The 15,772-nt window shown below is 44.8% G+C and overlaps 1 protein-coding gene across 1 annotated transcript in view; it reads right to left on the bottom strand.

Moving 5' to 3' along the window:
- The window catches only part of csmd2 (CUB and Sushi multiple domains 2), a 223,431-nt gene that overhangs the window by 149,109 nt on the left and 58,550 nt on the right, over positions 1 to 15,772 (bottom strand). The window contains exons 4-5 of the mRNA XM_041954696.1: positions 10,038 to 10,232; positions 6,187 to 6,394 (exon numbers count right to left, since the gene is read on the bottom strand). Coding sequence (XP_041810630.1) covers positions 6,187 to 6,394; positions 10,038 to 10,232 — 403 coding nt within the window. The remainder of the gene's footprint in view (positions 1 to 6,186; positions 6,395 to 10,037; positions 10,233 to 15,772) is intronic.

Genomic DNA, 15,772 nt, shown 5'->3' on the forward strand with positions numbered 1-15,772 from the left:
AGGGGAGCCGGTTTATAGGTCAGACTCAATATTGCCTAGTAAATTGCTGCACCTGCTGTTTATTAACACAACACAGATGATCAATGACCATTAATGACATGTAATAAGGAAGAACAGAATGCCTCCCCTTTTGCTGTGCTGTGAGTATGACGATATAACCGAAACACACGAGCGAGCTTGGGAGGTTGATGAAATATAAGGGTGAGCCCCGTTTCAGCTAACCTTGCTCTCTGCACTCCAAATCCCCCCTCCTCTCCAGCTCTTAGCCTGAGCAATGTGACAGAGGGAGTAACAAAGTACGGCGTTCAGGGGTGAGCCAATCTGCGGCACAGCACCAGGTGTTGGAGATAATGTTCTGCTGGAGCATTTCTTGGCGGGTCGCGCAAAGTTCATCATAACTGAGGTTTTGATAGATGGCACGTTGCAGATTGAGTCCTCAACCAAGTGCTGCTGTTAATAAATCCTGACTCAAACAAACAGACTTTGAGGCGCCATGGTGGAGAGACTGGCAAAGACAGGTATTGATCCGCCAGCCAAGCACAGGCCGATAAGCGCGGACTATGGTTTTATAAGCACAGAGCTGACACTGCAGAAAAAAAGCTGTCATTTAGCTGTTTGCACAGGTACAGTTTGTCCACTTTTCTTGAAAAAAAAAACAAGCAAAAAAAAAACATGGCATCCTATTAATTCCTACTCGCAATTTTGCAAACATAGACTTCACACTACGTCCAAGCTAACAACACAATTCGAACAATTCACCTTTTAGGAACTTCAGCAAGAACAGCGGCAGGTCTGAAAGTCATCTGCGGGGCGAAGAACGGTGGAAGGTGAAGTGGTAGGTGAGTCTAGAGACGTCTGTGGAGGTAGACGAAGACGGAAGGAACATGCAAGACAGAGGGAGGCAGACAGGGATCCAGATCCAGCACGTTAAGAGGATGTGATAGATGCGGTTGGTATATATAACCCCCCTCACAGCACGAACTGGGGGATCTGGGTTTTTTTTTTGTTGTTGTTGTCTTTGACGTGATGATCCTTGACGTGCATCCGGGCTTCATTACCATCCCTCACATCAGCCGTGAGGCATTTCCATCTCAACCAATGTTTATCTCCGTATGAGCTTTCTGCAGTGTTAAGTTTGGAGAAGTGTAGTTGTGGGCTTTTAGAGATGCGCATCATCCCCATTGCAGCAGACATGCAAAGTTAGGGGAATACATGAGTCAACAGCAACCGGTGTTTGTGAACGTACAAATCAAAAGCAAACCTTCTCAGATGCACTGCATGACTACCTTGGGCTCAAACTCTGGAATCTGGAAAACTTTACTGAACTCAAAGCACGGCATTCATCATCCTTAGTTTACTTTTGTTTTGGATGATTTGCATGTGGGTTTTATGATGAGAGCACCACTTACGGTAAATGACTTTAGAAAGCATAATGAAAGACTATAGACTTTCATTAGACAATCAGACCAAACTATGCACTCAGATGCTTTATGACAACCACATAGCAGGGGCGCAGAGAGAGAGAGAGAGAGAGAGAGAGAGAGAGAGAGACAGAGACAGAGAGACAGAGAGAGAGAGAAAACGCCAGAGTCAGACCATCCTGAACGTGACCAGACTAGTGATGCTGCAGTGAATTACCAGCACAGCTCCAAACTGAAACGCTTCCTTTACTCCACCAGTCCGTGTTGTGAGAAACCGGCCACAGGATGAGAAATGGATTTAAAAAAAATGTATTCAACATTCACATCGAAAGTATACATCTGCTGCACCATGACACAGTATCCATTTAAAAACACATCTATGCAAAGTGCCCCAGCATACACTGCCAATACTCTGTATTCACACGCTGAAAATAACTGCCTTAGTGCACAAAAGTACAATAAATTATGTTTTCAAGCAGAGGACTATGGAGACCACAGGTGGGCAACCACCTATTCTTGTGCTGCAAGGCAAACAATGGTCAGAGGATATGCTGCACAATCACTCACTTCCATTCACACTCTTGCCGTGACTGTTTTATTACAGGAAATACTTAAAATGAGAGTAAATCTGGCAGGCGGCTGCTCAACATGACGGACGCTGCTGTGCAGTCCCACGGCGGGGGAGTGTATGGGATGAATGTGTTACCCCCCGTGACGAATAGCAGTTAGCATGTATGCAAACACATTTACATAACAAGTATAAATATGCACACTTTCATGGTTGGCTATATGCAAACATACCAATGCTCACAAATCTGGCCATGGATCATCCAAGGTAAATTATAACTGAGTCAGATTTGCAGTAAATCCAAACTTAAATCTCATGAGCCTGAACATGAAAAAAAAACTTTGCCAATCTCTTTGAAAACACAAAAACGAAATCTGAGGCATTTATCTCCACAAAAATGAAACATACCCACATTGCTGCTCGTCCCATCGGAAACTAGAGAAAACAGCCCCTGGACTTAAAAAACTGTTCCGAAGACCATTCAGTCACTCTCAGGTGAGTCAGCCTAACAGCCAATCAATATATATCCAGTGTTCTGTACTCTCCTCCAACAATTCTTTATCTCTTTCTGGCTCACTCGTGCACACACGGACGTGCTCCCTCCACGGGTTGGGACATGATGACACATATCAGCACTACAGGGATAATCCATACGCTCGCTGAATGCCAGTGTCTCAAGTCCATAGAGTTGAGACTTGACAGAGAGAGGAGAAAGGATGGGAGGTTACCAGGAGGGATCAAGACTCATTGGGCTCTCAGATCTCCAAACAGGAAGGAATAAGTTGCATTTACCCAGGGAGCTTTGGGTTGTCTGCAGTGGATGCATTAAAAAAGAAGAAGAAAAAAACTCCCAACTCTCATGGGAATTAGAGTTTGCAAAAGTTACCAGAATGGAAAAACAAAGGCTTAAGTTTTGTTTGGGAACTCTTTCTGTAAAATGGTGCGATCACTGAACTGTGATGCAGCAATATTTTTCATGACTTTTTTTTTTTTTTTTTGGTAGAACCAAGAGAGTAATGCCAATATTCAAAGTTATTTCATCTGCAGATTCAAGCACTTTACACTATTATACTATTTACAGTATCAAAGGTGCTGCAAGAGTTGCTTTCAGCTTCTCAAGGGAGCACTACTGGGAGATGAAAATGTATCATGGTGCTTTGCAAAACAATTGAGAGGCAAAGAAGTCAAATAGCTGTGAGTTCCACTTAGTAGTAAGTGGGCGAATGAGCATCTGGCAATTGGTGAACGTCAGACGTTATTTACATTGCCTCAAAGTGGATGGTGATGGGGAAGAAAATCAATGTGGATGCAAACAGTGTAATGGCAGAGTAATGTGTTCCCCTGGGCAAGCAACACCGAAGAAGTCCTGTCAGGGTAATGCCGAGCAGAGGCGGAATTCAGTTTTTACCAGCCCTTCCCACTGCCACATTCAATCCACATGCACATCCCAGCTCTTGAAGTCGGTCTTCAAGGCTGTCTCCCAGCGCTGCCTCTTCAGAATGCTAACTCTGCAGGGCCGCCAATCAAAGCACGGGATGGTACGGTAAACAGGAACGCAAGTGAGCAAGATTGGATTCGCATATGCAAAGGGCCGATGTTCTTGATGGTGATTGATGGTGTTTATTCTGGTTCATTCTCCACCTTGCAGAACACACACACGGACACGCAAATTCACAACAAGAGAACAGGGAGCACGCAAACTTGACCTGCTTTCGTTTGAGCTGTTGTGGATCGATCAGGGAGGCATGGTTCCGACCATGATCCCCGGCCTCTCTTCTCCTATCGGACCGCTCAGCCTGTCCGTCAGGTATCAATCAATACTGCTCCTGATCCTCACAGTTTGAATTAAGTTGCTAGCTGGGTTCCCAACACTATGCACACTCTACAGTTATAAAGTCATAAAAGCACTCTAACACTTCCATTCTTGTTATTTGGTCAGGCCACAAGGATAAAGCAGTTTGTGTCTTCTAACTTCAGATATAAGATTTGATCCTGACATGAGAATCAGCAGGAAAAAACAAGAACCTAACTCTAAGGTCTAAGTGATTAATCAGTTAATAGCGGATCAGAAATAGAGGAACAGCACTTTAAACCTAGCCATAACTTACTGGTACAAACCAGGGTGATTAAATCACAGACCTGTCCAATGATATGGTGAGAGAGGCAGAGATAGCACAACCATCGAGCTCTACTGAGCTGGCTCACTGTGCCATTCACTGAGAGCATGTGTGCTTCAGGTCAGCACCACCATAGAGCTCCACCTGACCTCCCTAATTGGCCACCAGCTGGGAAGTCATAATCCCTCCACCCATTTATCAAGTTTATCGCTTCGACGTCCATCTCCTCTAAAGGCCCTGCCCTCCTCTCGACTTCTCTCCTCTGGTGTCCTGATTACTACTGTTTGACCCTGTCACCCCCTTTGTCTGTCCCTAATCCTCCTTGCCAACTCTGAAACTCCAGACACGCAGCTACTTAAATACATCAGAGATAAGGTTATTGTGTTGAAAATAGGCTGGTCAGCGTTTATATTTTGGAGAAAACAGCCAACACTTTTGAAGTCAACACTATGTTAAAACCCAAGCCAGCATGACTAGAAAAAATGAAACAATAGAGGCAAGCCAGCATGTCTGCGCCGTGTCCTCTGTCCCCTGTGCCGCCTTTTCCTTGCAATGTGCATGATCAACTGTGACTTGCACTCTGCATGCTTGCCAATAGGCCTTCTCCCTCTTTTCTAGTCACTTTCTTCCCACTATTTTCCCTTGATGTTTTAGACGGTGCAGCCATGCTGCAGGTGCACCACCATAGGTGCCCCCGGCAACAATCACCACAAAGATGACAGACTCAGTAGAGATTTGGGCGCCCCACAAGACAACAGAGAGCAAATCAAAGTCTGGGACAGGAAGCTGATGACTTCGTAAAATCTGCAAAAGACGCATAGTCAGGCTGTCGTCTGTGGGAGTCTGGGAAGCGATCAACTCTCAGTTGGCCAAGCCGAGATTCAAAGAGACTTCAATATCAGGCTACCAGGCACAATTCTCTGTTTTAAGATCGCTCTCAGTCAATCAAGTTCTTTTCAGGAAGTGTTTTTGCTTAACTACGGAGTGAACGAGTGAAACTGACACAAGTTTCCAGGGGCCATTTCACTCTAAGATGACTCCTCATATATTCTTTCTGAACCCTCTATCAACAGTCCTCTATCCCTGTCTATCTCTGTGTGTGTGTGTGTGTGTGTGTGTGTGTGTCTGCGTTTCCAGTGTTTTATAGCTCAGCCGGTGTCAACTGCCTGTGGCTATAACTTCAAAGATGTTTCAGTCTTCTCTTGATTATCAGAACTGCCCGTCTCCTACAGGATCCTGAAACTAAACCTGCATTTTTACATTTCACTTAACACAAAGAAAGTCCAGTGGATTTTCCTGGTTTATAACAGGTGCATCCATCCACATGTATTCAACCCATGTATATTTTGCATGCTTCGATTAGCCTTGCAAGTGAGGGAGGGACAAAGTGGCACAGAGAGTGTGAAAGAGTGCATCTGTTTGTACAAGTTCTTAGAGTGCCAGCACAAATATATGGAAGCCTGGCTGAACGTGTGAATACTTATGTGCACATGTCCATTTGCCCCCATATGGGCTCTACCGTGTGTGTGAGAGAGAGAAAGAGAGAGAGAGAGACAGACAGAGAGAGAGGCTGGGTGAAACAACACTATACGGGTGGTGGTGGTAATCGAGCTCACTAATTACTTCCTGAGCTGAGAGAGTTGTCAGAGAGAGGAGGAGCTGCCACAGATGGTGAGAGACCCACACTGACATCAGGATATCCTACCTCTTCATCATTAGAGCCGAGCATGTGTGTTTGTGTGAGACTGAGTAATTGAGAGAATGAGTGAGAGTGTGTGAAGATTGAGTGTTCAAATGACACTTTAAAGCCATGTGATACACCCTGCAGGGAAAAAGCTATGAAATGTATACCAAGTGAATGCTTTTTTATCCGTGTATTTATTATTTTCATTTTAAAGATACTGTTCAGAGACACTGCAGACAGCTATGGTCCAGACAAGGTTCCACTGGACGTACCCAGCACCCATCCACTCCCAGCCACACTTCAACCAGCTAATTTCTTCATCTGCAAAAGTGCCCGTGGGCAGAAAGTGCACCAGCGGACTCCTTTTGCATCCTTAACTCTGATCGCTCTACTCACCACTGTGAAGAGCCCTCCGTGCCGCTGACCTCCAGCAGGTCATAGTCGTCCTCCAGCTGAAAGTCGGAGAAAACCAGAGCAATGGTGTCTCCTGGCTCGGCCAGCACGGTCCAGGTGCAGTCAGCGTTGTTGTTGTACTCGGCTGGGTAATTGGGAGTGGTAATCACGCCACTCTGGCCCCGCAGTGTCCCGCCACAGCCATCATCCGCTGCAGGGAGCACAGGAAAGAAAGTTGTGAAAAGATTTGTAAAAGAGGGAAATATGATAATCGCAGACTTGAGATGCAGAGATATACACACCTAGAGACAGAAAATCGTTCACAAGGGACCCATAATGCAGCGCTCTCTTAAAATAACACCAGAGCTAGATATCCTTCATGTGATAGACACCATCCCATGTAAAAATGCAACAAACAATGTGCTAATGACTGATAATACTGATGAGGCAGATGTAATGATTCAGCAAGAAAAGTCTTCCAAAATACATCACATAACTTAACTGGCTAAACTGAGTCGTAGCTTTTCGGGGGTAGGTTTGCCAGGAACCTTGTGTGCTTTTTCTTTTTTTTAATACATTGTTTTTCTGGTCACAAATGATCTTTCTGACGGCTGAAAATTGCAGATTTTCAATTCTGGAGCATGAACTATGCAACGACTTACAGCGTATTGTTACTTTGTCTGTAATTTCCGCCACAGGCCAGAGAGACACCAGTCTCAGGATTTCAAAATGCCCTACAGTGCTTTTACAGTCAATAGGGAGCTGGGTAGAGTGTGTGATGCAACCTAATGTAACATGGGGGGGAAGTGATTAAGTTCTGATTAATTCAGATTTGTGTTAATCAAAACATCTCTTCCCTCCTCAAGACTGCTTTAAGGAGACCATTAAATAATGAAGCATGCATTTAATGTGTTGCCAGGATAATTCCCTGCCCAGCTTCTGATGTGTTCATTACAGCTTTGAACAATAGCGTATCGAGTGATATCTGAACTGCATTTCCTGTGTGGAACTTGTGGAAACACTGGCTTTAAATTATGGTGTATGTACTGGTGAACAGAGGGAACACATCAAAAGAAGTTTTGGATGACACTTCAATGATGTTATTGTTTGCGAAAGTGTGCGTGTGTGTCTGCGTGTGTGCCACTGCGTCTGGGCGGTGTGGGATTCATTATTGGGCGGCCAGCTAGCTGCGTGGTGTTTCAAAGCGAGGAGGAGGAGTTCAGAGGCGCCGGGACCTGTCTATCATCCATCCAGCCTGTCACCACGGCAGCCCCCCTGAGGGAGGGCAAGGGAGTGCACGGACGAGCGGAAACTTGTGAGGTGTAAACTTGAATAGGAGGGAAACCACGACAGAAGGGCGAGAAGAAGGGGATGAAGAGGATGACAGGTGACAAGCGAGGATGGGCGAGAGAAAAGTGCAGAGGGAGGGTGGACAATGAGGAAAGAGAGAGATGGCGAGAGGGGTGACAGGTGATTGTTGCAGTGGGAGTGACAGGAAGTAGAAGGCAGACAGAAGAAAGGACGGGGAAGGCCATTGATATTCCACACAAGACAGTTTCTTCACACTTGAAGGGAAGTCTCTGACTCCAAACTCTCCCCTTCACCTTGACTCTCTCCGTCGGTCTCTCCATTTTGTGGCTGCCACTGGCAGATCCAAGCGGTCCACAACAATGGAAAACGAAAAATGGCCATACCGCGGGCCGAATGAAACCAAAAAAAAAAAAAAAAAACCTCAGTAAGTCAGGTGTGCAGAGACATATTCCATTTTTTCCTCAGCCAATTGTAGACTGCAGGAAGCTTCCCACGGTTGAACAGTACATATTTTCAGGCTGTCACTTAGAATGTCTTGGTCTTGGTTTTCCATAAAGCTGCTTCAATTCCTCTCAGTGTCATGGTGACCATGTTATGGGAAAGCATGGGCAATGCATGCAAGCTACGAAATGTTTAATATGTCTCAAAAATGCAAGCTTATAAACACCAAACATGCACACAGAAAAAGACAAAAACCTATACTTGGGATTTTAAATGAGAGAATAAAGCCTGTGCACAAAAAAAACAAAGAAATGTGTGTTGCTGTAGGTATAAACAGCGACATTTAGGAGTCCCGTGTAGTAATCCTTGTCTGGAAAGATACGCAGCAGCGAAAAGGTATGGGAGGTGTAATTGTGAAAGAGCAGAGAAAAGACTAATGCTACAGACTGTGAGCAGACTGGGGTTAGTGTCAGAAAGTGAATATACGACTGATGTTAAATCACATATAAGTATACTCATGAGATTATTGCTGAGAGAATAAATTGATGAGCGTAAAGACAGGAAATGTAAAACATTATCTGTGCCATCAATGGCTGGCTATCATCTACGGCCCGACAGTGCTGGCACGTTTGCCCTCTCCTGAGTCCAGAACGCAGACCGTGCCAGAATGTTCTCTCTCGCTCCCAAAGTGGAGCTCGAGCTCTGCTCTTACACATATGGGCGAGCTCTATAATTGGAATGACATTAACAATACTTATGCATTATGAAGGAGCCCTCAGGTGCACAAGTTGACTTTTATGTGTCACTGAGGGACCCCAATTAATAACAAGGGAAATTGCCAGTTTCTAAAGCTTGTTGGCGTGTAATTTATACTGAGAAGGTGACACAATCGCATCAATTTTCTTTCTTTTTCAGGAAGGAGCCTGGGTGGGCATGGATGAGGAGAAAAGAGCTTTGGGTCTGAACATCAAATTGGAATTGAATAATGAGGGAAAAGACAGAGGGAAGGGAGATGACAGAGTTATTGACGGTTTCTTGGATAAAATGTAAGGAATTGCGAAGAACAGATTATGAAATGCGCAGAATAGCTACTCGCTGCGGAGCACGGGCATGTGCACATGTCTGCATGCGACTGGGTGGGTGGGGAATGTGTTGGCGCGTGGTGCTCAGCCATGTGTGCTCCTATGTGGGCTTCCTGACTCCCGGCCTGGTTGCAGATGGCACAGTGTCTTAGCGCTCTGCTCACCAGGCACACTGACACAAACCATTGGCCACATGGACACAGCAAATGGACATGCACAGACATGCAAACTTACATGTGTGTGACATGTGCGTGCATTTGGATCATGTGAGAATCCACTTTCATACAAAGCTAAATCCTGACGTACCATAGCATCACATTTGCCTACAGTGAACTGTTTTCAAGAAGTGTGTCGCGTTGGGTCAGACAGCACACACTGGCAGGTGTCGCTGCCGCAGGGGTGCTTGCTAACTGTGAGCGAAGGACAACTGGCACAAGCACCTGACTGGGAGCATGAACACATGAGGTCCTGTCATGGTAAATAAGATATCAGTGAAACCACAGAAAACCTTGTCAGGTCATGTGGAGGCATGTGTAATCAGTTCAAAAACAAAGGTCAGTGTTGTCATCTACAATACTATGATTTTTAAGGTTTTTAGAGTCGATGGATACAATAGCATGTGGACTTTCATGTTTCAGTTGTGAGACATTTTTCAGTCATGGAAGGAGTATCTATGTGCATGTTCTGTAGAAAAGTTGGGTTAGCCTTTCTGTTGTCAATTGATTTTACCCAAAGTTGTCATATTTGTAACCATCCTGACAGTTGATCCTAAAATAACCTCCCTATTACTGCACCAAATGCTTTATTTTTTTGTTATTTATCTATTTTTAAATGAGTGTCATTTTATCAAGCAAAATTTTACTGTCACATATCTCTAAGATGGCTGTCAGCCCTCCGGGTGATATAGTTTCCAACAAAAGCCACTTAAATTACACGCAGTCAAAACTTTTATTTTGTAGACAAAAAGACTTCGAGTTTTCGCCCCAAGGCCTGATATGACAGACGGTCCCTCCTACATACCTCTGCAGTAGGGGAGGGGGAAATCCCAGGCAGCAGTACCAGCTGAAGTGGCAAGACAGGACAGGGTGGTGTGACCCTCCAGCACGTAGCCTTGGCTGCAGCTGTAGCGGATTTTGTCCCCGATGTTGAACGTGGACCCCTGCTGGTGGCCATTGAGTAGCTGCCCAGGATTACCACATGTATAGCTAGGCAGAGCTGGAGAGAGAGAGAGAGGGGGGGGGGACAGTTAATGAGGCAGTCTGTGGTGAAATCTGTGGCGCTGTGTCATGTTAGTATTGACAAGAGTCAGAAAACGAGGGGAGAAGTCGATGACACTCGCAAAGTCATCTGCATCACAGGGTGTTAGCTGATACAGGACCACAAACACAAATGAAACATATAAAAACAGTATGTTTTTAAGCACTGCATATCCAGTGAAGTAGATTTATATTCCCCTTTCTTTTTCCCTACAGTGCTTCAGATCCCCACTGTCGTCCCTCAGTCACTCACGGATGCCAGGTTGACCATCACAGGCTGTCAAAGCATGTACTCGAATGCAAATCAGCGAGGCCAGTATTGACAGAGCATTGTCGAACTGTGTGTTATTATGCTAATCAAGTTCAAGGGGAGTTCAGCCAATCTCTCGCTCCTGAGCTTCTTGCGTCGTAAATAAACGTGATTGTAGTTTCTGTTGCCCCTGGTGACATACAGTCGAACAACTAAGCCTACAGTATGTTCACTACAAAACTCTTTCCGTGTGTTGAGTGGGTGGATGGCTTTGATCTTGCTGCATCTCAAGCAATAAATCCTCAGAGTATGAATAAAACCACCGTGATCAAACATGCATTTCACACACACACACACACACACACACACACACGCACTCTGTCATCCAGCTTACAGGCCCAGTCACACGCTCCCACACAGTGAGGGAGCTGGCCAGCGCATGTGCTGGACTTTGGATGAAACTCAGTCCCTCCACAGGGGTTGGCCTGAACTCCGGAGAGGACAGAATGGCTCCTATACAGCGACACAGCTTAGTGGCACCTCAGCATCACACTCAGTGCACACTTGCTTTTCCAGCCCATCTCTCGTCTCCAGCTTCATCATGTATTGCAAAAGATTAGAACATTTCAAAGGCAAGCAGCATGTTTTGGCTGTTTATCTTAACGAGAAATCCAGCCCAATATTAATATTATTAAAATATTTTTTTATTTGTTTTAAGATAAATAAGTTTAAATAAGGATAAGTAAGACTCAGCACAATATGTTACGATTCTTTTCTGATTCTGAAAATGTAATGCAGTCGTCTTTTTCATAATTCATTTTCATGTCGCGCAAAAAATGCTTAATGCATTTTAATTGTGGTGAAAAAAACCTTTTGTTTTGTTTGTTTTCATCTTTTCCTCTGTCTAGCCAGGAGCTCAAACTTCCTCACAGCAAGGTCCAACAAGGACGGATCAATCATTTTGCCCGACAGTGCATTTCCACAGAGCTCGAGCTGTGGAATTAACTGGCTTGGTAAATAAACACTGTGTCCAGTCCACTCTTCAGACAACAAACATGACCTCTATGTGCTCGATTTCAAATGTGTGTGCGAGTGTGTCTGTCCTCACAAAGGGTACTTTAGGTGTGAAGCTGAGACAGCGAAAGCCTTCAGTGACTCTCTGACCGTGCTGTATTTGGCCATCTACGTCCATGATGAGGGATTTTCAGAAGACAAAACAAAGGCGATGTTCTGCTGTCTCACCAGTACAAAATGTTGGTCCCCGCATTTGGAAAAAGCACTCATGACTGACAAAATACAAATTGATACAAATATCAAATGTCAGACGAAGTTTGAATCATTCATTATGTATGCTCTGTTATTCAAAAATGAGACTGAAAATAAAAGTATTAATATTTGTGTTTCTTTGTGTGGAGGGATTTTAGGGCTAATGGACTTTTGTTAATTCTCACCAAAAAAAAAACGCATTCTCTTATTATTCATTTCTGAATTTAAATTACTTTTTGATTGAAAATGTGTCAAAATGTCCCAGCTGGCTAACCCAATCCAGCGCTATCTAGTTTTAAATGGATTTCCAACCTAAAAATATACAAGCTGCTTCAATCCAGAAATTCAGCATCAGCATTGCTGGCCAACAGCGAAACACATGAGCCAAATCCTCCCTGTCACCCACAACACTTGACTCTCTCTCTCTAAAGAGGCTTTTAAAGGGTCAGATCGGCATGGGCAGAAGGCTGCAGCTGCATTTTGTACTTCTAGCTACATCCCAAGCAGTGGTTTCACAGCAGGTGTTTTCCATCATCCGTTGAGACATCACAGATTCTTCCCTAAATGACTCAGTGCTGAGTTACCTTTAAAAGTACCTGGTTAGTATGCGATCACTCTTCCTCGGGCTTAATCCTACACTCTGATGACAGACTGACTTGTCACTTTCAGGCTCCACTGTGCCATAGCCTTTATTTTGACCAGCCGAGGCCATAGTATTAAAACTTCCCCTCCGTCGCCAGATTAGCATATACACAAGGACTCTGTCTGATTAGCATATTAGCCACGGGGACTGAGGCTTCAGTGCCGCAGCACGGCTACAGGGGGCCATGGCGGCATGCAGGTAACTGCTTCACCCCTGTGCTTGTGGCCATGTAAGACCGGATCAACGCATTTCTTGTGTCGCAAAAGTTTGTGTTAGAGGTTGAGGGGGGAGGAGGGTCAACTGGGATTAAATGAAAGGATGGAAGGGTGGAGGGAGGCATGGGGACAGACATCTTTTCTCGCAGCAGACATTTTCACTTGTCAGACACAGGTGTAACTAATAACCTTAACACTGGCTGCATTCCATTTTGATGTGCCAGTGCCAGGGCCCTGATTTTGTACATGCCTACCCACTGGCATGGATTACTGGTGCGCCTAAATGGAACAGAGCCATCATTAATGCTATTAGTAACACCAGTGCTTGTCCTGCTATGACAAGTCAAAACGTCCACTGCGAGAACAGTATTTGGAATCATTGGGGTGGAAAAAAACGCTAAAGATGGTGACAGGTGCTGTATTAAAGGTGCATGAAACGCTGTGAGAATGACGAGGGGGGGGGGGGGCATGTGTGTGCATGAGAGGCAGAGAGTGACAGAGAGAGGGAGAGGTGAACAGGATGACTGATTTCATTGCATTAAAACTGATTGAGGGCACAGCACTGTCACAGTATAGATGTGCAAGTATGGGCATGCATGAGCTCTATGAGAGTGTGTGCATGCGTGGGCGCATGTGTGTGTGTGTGTGTATGCATGTAAGCCATTTTCTCATCACACTCTCCATTTCAGGTTATTAGTTTGGGCAGTAAATTAAGTCTAAACGTGCCATTACTGGTGCAATCCCCAGAACAGGGCTACGTCTGGAGCACTGAAGTGGCAAATACTTTTTTTTTTCAAACCTGCCTGAGAATCTATATTCTCTTTATTCCCACAATGTGAATTTATCTGTCCCCAATAAACACCACGAGTAAAACACATTGACAGTATTTGCTATAATGCTTCGAGGCAGCGGCACTTATAGTGCTTAATACACCTGAAAATGATGTTGTTTTCCCCCCCTTTGTGCAGTCGCAATTACTTCCCCTCCAAAACAGATTTGATAGCGGTAGAGTTTTGTAGCAGACACAAATACCATTCATGCCTCTCTTTACCTGTTGTGAGCAGGAGAATCGTACTGAGCATCTATACAGCCAAAATCAGGAAACCAAAAACAGCAGTGTATTAAAAACAAGCAGCCTTTTTTCTACCTTAAACTCATTTATCACAATCTCATCCATTGATTCCTGCAGGCTAAATCCTAAACAGAGAGGGTGTATGGAAAAGGGAAATGGGGGGGAAGAATGACAAAAAAGCCACACACACACACACACACACACACACACACACACACACACACACACACACACTTGAGAGAAATAATGAGAAAATCTGAAACAACTTCACATTTTTCTCCATTAATTTCCTCCCTGCACACCCTTTCATATATCAGAATTACTTCACAAATTATTCGACGAGGGAAACCTGAGCAGCTCTTAGTGGTTCCTGTTTGAAAACAGAGAGGTGCGTTCGTTCCAGGGTGGTCTGGCCTCCATCATCACGTGAACTATTATATCACAGCCCCCCATGCCCAAACCCACAACAGCAGCCCTCCGGTGTTTGTCATGGCAGGTCCATAAGTCACCAGGATGGGGGACTCTGACATGGCCCGTCCCTGGGGCCCAGATGCTTTAAGCACTTCCACTGCTGAAACGGCAAAGGATCCTCCTCGTCCATCAATGCATCCCCCCTCCACCGGCTAACGGTGGAAGCATACGAGCACGCTCAAGTGTGCACAAGCACGTACACGCTGAGAGCAAGCGGCCCCGCCATCCATCACACCATCCGTCCCTTACATCATCTGCCTACATTCCTGCATTCCTTCCCTTTTCTCCTCATACCCTCTCATTCCGGTGACTAGGACAAAGGACAGTGGAGAAGGAGATGGTATGAAGCGCGTCTCCTGTGGGAGGACCTTTGACCCTAATAAGACTGATGCTCTCTCTTCCTGGGAGTCTTCAGGCCTGTTTCTCAATTTGTCATCCTCTCTTTCTCAGGAAAGGGGCATAGTTATGTACCCTTGCATGCTATGAAACCCATTTGTCACAAAATGGTTCTCAAAAAAGCTTATGCTGTGAAATAAAGAGATCATGAATTTCTTAGCACTTTGTAGTAAGAGGCTTTGTCTAAGAGAGTGTTTCCATCTTTAATAGATGGATGTAGTTGCTGCAAATGGTGGAAAGGAAAAGGATATAAAGGAGAAAAATAGGAACGGAGAAGGATTGAAAAATAACAGATTGGTTTATTGTGTCTCTTAACTTAGGATTAGGATCATCATTAGTCCCTCAAGTCCTATGCTTCGCTTAGGCAAGGGCACGAAAGAGAAGAATTAAAGACAAGGAGGGTGTGTAAGATACAGAGCAAACCATGTGAAGATGACAGTTGGGGAGACAAACCTGTCTCAGTACAGATGATCCAACATCAGCCTGTCTGCCGTGTATCAAACAGCAGCAGAAGATGCGTGACTGACAGTGTTTCACAACAGGAAATGTATCTACACACAAATATTCTTGAAATATACTGTCAAGTGCAGCATAAAGTGCATATGCCAGGCAAGAAATTCGCTATTTCTCCTGACCTCTTTAGCCTGACATTTCCCAGCATTTGCTTTCTTTTTCTTCAAGTAGTCTGTGTTTTTTTTTTCTTCAATGCTCCATCTTTGTTTTAACAGAAAAAAAAACAATGAAAAGGGGTCGGGGGGGATGGAGAGAAAGATCCAGACAGACAGATGGCGAGACGCTGGAGGACAACGGCGCTGTCATCAATAGGAAGGAGCTACATTCTGCAGCACCTGGCTCTAAGAAAGCAGGCCACCGAAAGACAGGATGACCCTACAGTGACTCGTGTTGTAGTGTGAGAGTGTGGAGTAAAGAAACCCAGTTCACTACAGACTGAATGCTCCTTACCTCCCTGCAGATATTTATGTACACACCTTTTGTATTCGTCTCAGTACATCTCACATCACTCCTTTCTCTCTTTCTTTACAATTTCCTCCCACTTTCCGTCCCTTTTCCTGTGCTTCTTTCCCTTCCTCTCCGTCTTCCTGCCGTGCATTTGGAAGTGACATTGCGAGATCGATCCCAACACGTAGGTGCATTAGCTCAATAAGCAGTTTCTGCTTTGTCAAGC

Source organism: Chelmon rostratus, chromosome 16 (genome assembly GCF_017976325.1).
Source record: "Chelmon rostratus isolate fCheRos1 chromosome 16, fCheRos1.pri, whole genome shotgun sequence".
Taxonomy (NCBI): Eukaryota; Metazoa; Chordata; class Actinopteri; order Chaetodontiformes; family Chaetodontidae; genus Chelmon; species Chelmon rostratus.